Source organism: Macaca nemestrina, chromosome 17 (assembly GCF_043159975.1).
Source record: "Macaca nemestrina isolate mMacNem1 chromosome 17, mMacNem.hap1, whole genome shotgun sequence".
Lineage (NCBI taxonomy): Eukaryota > Metazoa > Chordata > Mammalia > Primates > Cercopithecidae > Macaca > Macaca nemestrina.
Genome location: NC_092141.1, coordinates 65,254,068 through 65,262,833, shown reverse-complemented (window position 1 = coordinate 65,262,833; position 8,766 = coordinate 65,254,068). Strand labels below are relative to the sequence as shown.

The 8,766-nt window shown below is 49.9% G+C and overlaps 1 protein-coding gene across 1 annotated transcript; it reads right to left on the bottom strand.

Annotated features, from left to right (window-relative positions):
- Positions 1–4,109: 4,109 nt before the first annotated feature.
- On the bottom strand, positions 4,110–8,080 carry LOC105472415 (gastrin). The gene is made up of 3 exons (XM_011725659.2): positions 7,995–8,080; positions 4,432–4,647; positions 4,110–4,301 (listed from the first exon to the last, which is right to left on the bottom strand). Exons 2-3 carry the CDS (start codon positions 4,640–4,642, stop codon positions 4,198–4,200), a joined length of 315 nt encoding a protein of 104 aa, XP_011723961.2. The 5' UTR covers positions 4,643–4,647; positions 7,995–8,080; the 3' UTR covers positions 4,110–4,197.
- Positions 8,081–8,766: the final 686 nt, after the last annotated feature.

The window sequence follows — 8,766 nt, the reverse complement described above, 5'->3', positions numbered from 1 at the left end:
CACACGCCTGTAATTCCAGCTACACGGGAGGCTGAGGCAAGAGAATTGCTTGTACCTGGGAGGTGGAGGTTGCAGTGAGCTGAGATTGCCCCATTGCACTCCAGCCTGGGCAATAAGAGTGAAACCCCATCTCAAAAAAAAAAAAAAAAGGTTAAATCTCTGGAGACAACTTTACTTTTTTGGTTTCCATAATTTGGACTTATGTTATTGATACTCAATGAATAAAATGTTGATTTTTGATGCATTACAATACACTTTTTGATAGTAGTTGCACAATGTTGATCGTTTTATTTACTAAATACTGCAACCTCCAAATTGCCTTTTTTTTTTTTTTTTTTTGACAGAGTCTCGCCCTGTTGCCCAGGCTGGAGTGCAATGGCGTGATCTCAGCTCACTGCAACCTCTGCCTCCCGGGCCAAATTGCCAATTTTTACATGGTATTTCTGGCAATGGTGGTGGCTCCTCTCTCTGAATACATAAAATGGTCCATTCAATCCATGGTTTCATATTCCTTTGTTATTCTGTCTACTGCTTTAAAATACATTCAGGCTGGGTGTGGCGGCTCACACCTAGAATCCCAGCACTTTGGGAGGCTGAGGCGGGTGGATCACCTGAGGTCAGGAGGTTGAGACCAGCCTGGCCAACATGGTGAAACCCCATCTCTACTAAAAATTACAAAAATTAGCCTGGTGTGGTGCTGCCCGCCTATAATCCCAGCTACTTGGGAGGCTGAGGCAGGAGAATCGCTTGAACCTGGGAGGTGGAGATTGCAGTGAGCTGAGATGGCACTACTGCACTCCAGCCTGGGTGACAGAGCAAGACTGTCTCAAAAAAATAAAATACATTCAAATAAAATATAAGTTACTTGCAGTGAGTGCACACATACAACAGCGAGGAGGGCCGAGAACATAATTAACCAATACTCTTGTGTTCAGAGAATAGTCTGAAACCGTGGGACTGAAACTTGCTCCTACGGACTTTCTCAAAGTATCCTTGGTGGACATAAGGTTACCCTCACTCAACGCAACGACACATCTTCTGCTGTGGTGGGAGGATACAGAATGACAATTTCATTTACATAGAATGTTTTCCTTCTATAAATGTCTGGAACAAGTCAGAGACAACTTTAGACCCTTTTCAGCCTGGAGTGGCATCAGCGCAATCTCCATAACAAACTTGACCCACTAGCCTTTATCTACCACTCGTTTTCCATATAGCTGCTTTCCCATTCACAGTTAGCCACCCCTGGAAGTCCAACCTAGGCTGGAGCTTGGGGGTCCAAACCTCAGCCCTCTTCTGGGACACGCAGTAGGAACCCCAGCCCTCGTTCTGCAGCTGGCTCAAGAGCTGTGACTGCCGGGCCTGGGTCACCGGTGGCCCAGGGAGTGGGAGAAGCCAGGGGGAGGCCCATTGGCTACCAGACCCAGCCCTGAGTGGGGACAGGACTCAGCTCCCATGGGTAGAAATCTGTTTCCCACACACAGCCACCCTTGGAAGTCTAAAAGTTGCTGTCCTTTATCTTGCCTGTGAATGTATTGTTCTTTGTTGAAGATGCTCTGTGAGCCTGAATTCTCCTGTCCGAGTACTAACCAGGAATGACCGTGCTTAGTTTCCGAGATCAGACGAGACTGGGTGCGTTCAGGGTGGTGTGGCCGCAGACACCGTGAGCCTGAATTCTAAGCTACCTCTCTGAGTTATTCATCTCTGGGTACTCCGTGTGTTGAATGTGTGATACACATGTTAATAAACTTGCTTGCTTTTCTCTTGTAATCTGTATTTTATTACAGAGCCCCAGCCATGGACCTAAGATGGGTAGAGAAAACCTTTTCCCTCTTTTTTTTTTTTTTTGAGACAGAGTCTTGCTGTCTCCCAGGAGTGCAGTGGCACCATCTCCGCTCACTGCAAGCTCTACCTCCCGGGTTCACGCCATTCTCCTGCCTCAGCCTCCCGAGTAGCTGGGACTACAGTCGCCCACCACCACGCCCGGCTAATTTTTTTTTGTATTTTTTAGTAGAGACGGGGTTTCACCGTGTTAGCCAGGACGGTCTTGATTTCCTGACCTTGTGATCTGCCCGCCTTGGCCTCCGGAAGTGTTGGTATTACAGGCGTGAGCCACCGGGCCCAGCCCACTTTCCCACTTTCCCTCTCTTATAGCCCTGAGGTAATGCTGTCAACAGGCACAAGAACAATGATGGAATGGGGTGAGACACGAGCAATGCCTGCACCCGCCACTCATGAACAATTATTTACAAATATTTATTGGATTCCTACTATTCTTGTCATGGGGGATACAGAAGGGAGGGGGACTTGTCACACTCCCAGTTTCCTGTTTCGCCAGAGAGGCAGACAATCAACTGGCAAACAAAACAACTACAGATTGTGAAATGTGCGCTAAAGAAAATATTTTTGCTGTTGTGAGACAAAGCAACGAACGTTAAGAAGCCGTGTTTACTCCTTTCTCCTTGTCGGCAGTTTCACAAAGCCCTTGACTCTGTGACTACAGACGTGCAGCCCTCTGGAAAGATGCTTTGAAGACAGCACAGGAGAGAGCCCAAGGCCCCACACGTCTCTTGGCTGAGTCACTACATTTCTTTTCTTCTTTTCTTTTTTTTCTTTGAGAGAGGGTCTTGCTGTGTCACCCAGGCTGGAGTTCAGTGGCGCGATCTCGGCTCACTGTAACCTCTGCCTCCCAGGTTCAAGCAATTATCCTGCCTTAGCCTCCCGAGTAGCTGGGACTACAGGCACATGTCCGGCTAATTTTTGTATTTTTAGTAGAGACGGAGTTTCATCTTGTTGACCAGGCTGGTCTCGAACACCTGACCTAAAGTGATCCACCTTCCTCGGCCTCACAAACTGCTGGGAATACAGACGTGAGCCACTGTGCCTGGCTTGAGTCTTCACATTTCTTAAAAGAGAAACGATCCTAGTCCCTGGCTTTTCCGACACGTAACATTTCCAAGATGACATCTGACGAGGTTAGTGATGATGCCTCTGTGGTCTAGGACCCAAACCTTGCTGTGATTCTGCTGTCATGTAATTCTGAGCAAGTCTGATGGGATTTTGCATATACAGAACCTCCACCTTCAGCCCCCAGCTGTATATAAGCAGTGGGCTGAAACATCGTGCCAGAGTCTGCTCCTGGGCTGGAGGCCTCAATCTATAGTCCTCTCTAAGACTTCTGAATAAAACTAGCATTCATTCTTTAAAAAGCTTGATTTTTTTCTCTTTTATTTGACCCATGGTAGAGAATAACTGGGTCTATGTGTGAAGGGTGAGGAGCAGAAGGGGTCGGTCTCTCAGTAAGAGGCATTTCACCCAAGAGCTAAGGAGGAAAGGGGAGCCCACCATATTCATGCCTGGGGAAGAGCATTGCAGGCACAGGGAACGGCAAAGTCGGAGGCTCTGAGAAAGAGAGAACATGGCACGTCTGCATAAGCTTGAGAGGAGGAAGAGGAGGAAGCCACGTGGGGCAGAGTGGGAGGAGAACCTCGGGGCTAGCTTTCAGGGCTGTGACAGGGAGTTCAGGTTGTATTCTAAGTGCATTAGGTAACATTGCAAGGTTAAAACTGAGAGTGACACGGTTTATCTTTTAAAAAGCTTACTCTGAGGCCAGGCACAGTGGCTCACGCCTGTAATCCCAGTACTTTGGGAGGCCGAGGCAGGCGGATCACCTGAGGTCAGGAGTTCAAGACCAGCCTGGCCAACATGGTGAAACCCCATCCCCTCTAAAACTACAAAAAAATTAGCCAGGTGTGGTGGCGGGCACCTGTAATCCCAGACACTTGGGAGGCTGAGGCAGGAGAACAGCTTGAACTGGGAAGGCAGAAGTTGCAGTGAGCCGAGATCGTGCCACTGCACTCCAGCCTGGGCGACAAAAGTGAAACTCCGTCTCAAAAAATAAAATAAAATAAAAATTAAAAAAAGTTGACTCTGGCTATGAACCCTACCATCTGTTATCCTGCCCATACCTGTGGATTCTTGTTCGATGTGGGGCTCTGGGGGAGCCAGGGTCCCTGCCCCTAAGAGGCACTCAGCTCTCCTCCCTGCCACAATTTCACCCCCCGATGAGTCCCCCTCCTCTGCCCTACACCACTGACACAGTCCATTGATCCACTGGAAACTAGTTTATTTTTGATTAGTTTTTCAGGGGATAGGGCTGGGGTGGAGTGGGAGGTGGCTGGGCTCTGAAGCTTGGTTCTAGGGTTGTTGGTTCTCATCCTCGGCACTGCGGCGGCCAAAGTCCATCCATCCATAGGCTGCTTCTTCTTCCTCCATCCATGGTCCCTGCTTCTTGGATGGGTCTGAGGAGGTGAGAAAGGTGAGAATGGGGGAAGGATGACTGCCTTCCAGGAACCGAAGTCAGGGCCAGTCTGGGGAGACCTTGGCCAAACCTGGCCAAGTGAGGCAAGCAGGGCAGTCACCAGCTCCTACCTGCCACGAGGTGTGGGGGACCCTGGGGTCCCAGCTGCCTTCGGTGGTGAGAGACTGGGCCTTGCTGGTCCAGCCAGGGTAGCTCCAGGTTCCTGTTGGCCCCTGTACCTAAGGGTGCATCTGGCTGCTGGGAGCGGGGCTTCCAAGAAGCTTCAGAGAAGGCAGCCAGAGCCAGTGCAAAGATCAGCACATACACACACAGTTGCTGCATCTCGTCTGCAAAGGGGAGAAGGGACTAGCTTAAGGGTGAGGCTGGGCCGGGAGCGGTGGCTCACGCCTGTAATCCCAGCACTTTGGGAGGCCGAGGCGGGCGGATCACAAGGTCAGGAGATCGAGACCACGGTGAAACCCCGTCTCTACTAAAAATACAAAAAATCAGCCGGGCGCGGTTGTGGGCGCCTGTAGTCCCAGCTACTCGGGAGGCTGAGGCAGGAGAATGGCGTGAACCCGGGAGGCAGAGCTTGCAGTGAGCCGAGATCGCGCCACTGCACTCCAGCCTGGGCGACAGAGCGAGACTCCGTCTCAAAAAAAAAAAAAAAAAAAGGGTGAGGCTGTCCCCACATAGGCCCAGAGGCAGGGGACTGAGCGATGTGGCTCTAGGCCGCTACCTGCTGATGAGTCTGCAATTTTTTTTTTTTTTTTTTTTGAGACAGAGTTTCCCTCTTGTTGCCCAGGCTGGAGTGCAGTGATGGGATCTCGGCTCACTGTAACCTCTGCCTCCCAGGTTCAAATGATTCTCCTGCCTCAGCCTCCAGAATATCTGGGACTACAGGCATGTGCCACCATGCCTGGCTAATTTTTGTAATTTTTAGTAGAGATGGGGTTTCACCATGTTGGCCAGGCTGGTCTCAAACTCCTGACCTCAGGTGATCCACTTGCCTCAGCCTCCCAAATGCTGGGATTACAGGCGTGAACCACCGCGCCCAGGTGAGTCTGCAATTCCATGTGGAGTTGTGGACTATTTCTTCAGTTCAATTCTCCAGTTTCTGCCGGTTCCACGCCAGCCCCAAAGTCTTGTGTTTTTTCTCTTTACTTACCCTTATTACAGCCACTGCTTCTCTTGGAGAAAGTCAAATCCTAGGGCAATGGTTTTCCTAGGTTCTGTTCTGCAGAATTTGAGGCCATGTTAGTGGCTCTGTAGTTGTTTAAGTCATGTAATTTATTTATTTATTGAGACAGGGTCTCACTCTGTCACCTAGGCTGCAGTGCAGTAGTGCAATCACTGCTCACTGCAGACTATACCTCCTGGGCTCAGGTGATCCTCTCACCTCAGCCTCCAGAAGAGCTGGGACTACAGGCTTGCACCACCGCGTCCAGCTAATTTTTTTGTATTTTTTGTAGAAATGGGGTTTCACCATGTTGCCCAAGCTAGTCTTGAACTGTTGGGCTCAAGCAATCCTCCCACCTCAGCCTCCCAAAGTGCCGCGATTACAGATGTGAGCCACTGTGCTTGGCCCAAGACTTGTTATTTAAAGTGAACTTTTTAGGCCAGGCATGGTAATCCCAGCACTTTGGGAGGCTGAGGAGGACAGATCCCTTGAGCCCACAAGTTTGAGACCAGCCTGGGCAACATACCGAATCCCATCTCTACAAAAAATACAAAAATTAGCCGGGCATGGTGGCATGCACCTGTATTCCCAACTACTTGGGAGGCTGAGGTGGGAGGATCCCTTGAGCCCTGGAGGTGGAGGTTGCAGTGAGCCGAGACTGCACCACTGTACTCCAGCCTGGGCGACAGAGTGAGACCCTGTCTCAAAAAAACAAAAACAAAAAGTGAAACTTTTAAATAGTAATACCAAAGGAACATAGACATCCAACTGTGTCACAGACCGCATGTTATCACTTTGGAGACTGCAGCACATTCAACGCTTGGCCAGCTCACACTGTTTTTTTGTGCGGCCCTGAGAGGAAAGGTTCTCCAGTCATTTTTGCTTAACTGAGGAATATCCTGTGATTATAATGAAGCAGTTAAGAAAAAATTAAGCTGTCACCATTAGCAATTATGTATCAGGGTGAATCCAGTTTGGGGAAAAGATATAATACAGAACTAAACTGGAATCTCAAACAAACGTAAAATTCAAATGGTCATCTGTTCCCTGGACTCACGATTTTTGTATTCTTTTAGTCTCGTTATTCTGATTGGCTTTATCATAAGAAAATGATAAAAATTTTCTCTTGTCAGAATACATTTGTATTAATAAAGTACTGCTTTTAAGTTTTTCTTTTTTTCTTTTTGTGAGACAGAATCTTGCTCTGTCTCCCAGGCTGGAATGCAGTGGCTGGAGTGATCCTGGCTCACTGCAGCCTCGACTTTTTGGGCTCAAGAGGTCCTCCCACCTCAGCCTCCTGAGTAGCTGGGACTACAAGTGTGCACTACTATGCCCAGCTAATTTATTTGTTTTTATTTTTAGTAGAGATGAAGTCTCACTATGTTGCCCAGGCTGGTCTGGAACTCCTGAGCTCAAGTAATCTGCTTGCCTCAGCCTCCCAAAGTGTTGTGATCACAGGCATGAGCCACGGTGCCTGGCTATTTTTTCATAATGAGGTTCTCTGTTAGGTTTTCCTTGGAAGAAAAGAATTCTGCTGCTGAAGAAACGTTTGAAAACTCAGTGATCTGGAGCTGTACTGTCAGATGCTAACCACACGTTGGTTGTTCAGTGTTGTAGCCACCAATCACGTGTGGCTCTTTACATTTAAATTAATTAAATTAAAAAATTACAGCCAGGTGCAGTGGCTCACGCCTGTAATCCCAGCACTTTCAGAGGCCGAGGGGGTCGGATCACTTGAGGTCAGGAGTTTGTGACCAGCTTGGCCAACATGGTGAAACTCTGTCTCTACCAAAAATATAAAAAATTAGCCGGGTGTTATGGCAGGCGCCTGTAATCCCAGCTACTCAGGAGGCTGAGGCAGGAGAATTGCTTGAACCTGGGAGGCGGAGGTTGCAGTGAGCTGTGATCACGCCACTGCACTCCAGCTTGGGTGACACAGCAAGACTCTGTATAAAAAACAAACAACAACAACAACAACAACAACAAACTTCCTTACACCAACCCCATTTCAAGCACACACGTGGCTAGTGGCTACCATATTGAACAGTGCAGATAAAGAACATTTCCCGCATCATAGGACGTTCTTTTGGATGGCAGTGGTCTAGGAAAGGGCTTGAAGTGGGATCCAGGAGCTGTGGATTCCCATCCCAGCCCTGCCTAAAAATCCCTGTGACTTTGGGCAAGTCACATCTTGCCTCTGGGCCTCAGTTTTCTCACCTAAGAGAGAAGAGAAGAACCCCAGTCCTCCTCACCTCCCAGGGGAGGAGTGTGAAGGGAGAGGTTAAGGGCAGAGCCCCGGCTGGGACAGAGGGCAGGTGGAAGGCAAGGCTGGGAATACAACGGTAGGTACTGGAGCCAAGACCTAGTTCCATCCTGGGATAAAGAAAGGGTCCCAGCTCTGGGGACTCCAAGGGGTGAGCCCCAGACTCTGGCCAGTGGCCTGATACCTTGATGGGGGAGAGGACCTGTCAACCCACTTCCCAGCCTCTCCCCTCTCCTCCTGGGTTTTCTCACCTGCAGAGCTGGGAGGTGTGTGGTGTGGCGGTTGGGCCTGGTGCCTCTCAGGTCTCTGTTCTGCCTGGTGTTCCAGGCCTGCCTTATAAAGCCCTCGAGGTCCCTCCCAACTGTGCCCCCCCACCCCTACCCTGCCATATGAGTCCAGGCGAGAGGAATGGGGTGGGGCACAGGTACAGCCCATCGTCCTGCCCCGCCCTGTCATTTAGTGTCAGTCAGTCATCCAGGATGTGGGGGAAGGATAGGGGAGTTGACCTTCATGGTGAGGGGCTGGAGCGGGGTGGTGGCAGCTCTCCAGCTGTACCTAAGGGGCAGGAACCAAGCTCCCTTGGTCAGGAGCAATGCTCCCCACCTATCCTGGGGGTCAGAGGCCTGGTACTCATCTCTCAAACTACATAGGGACTTTTGTGGGTGGTGGTAGGTGAGGGAGTGAACCCGATGGGCTTAGATTCAGGGAAAGTAGATTTCACCATCCACTGATGTTTGATGAGTGTGTGAATGTGGGGTGATGTATTGATTCCCCGTCCCCTCCACTGGACTCTGCAAATACAACGTGTTACCAGGAGCAATGGATTGTGGGCTGATGGCCCTGTTCTCTCCTTCTGGTGGCTCACATCCTGGTCACCTCTGAAGCCCCTTCACCCTCCCCCTACCATGGAACACCCTCGGCGCCTTCTTCTCCTTAGGCCTTCTGTGCTGGTGTGAGTTTGGCTTGTAGCTGCCCCACATCTCCCAGGTCAGCTGCCCATGCACCACCACCTGCAAACCCCCT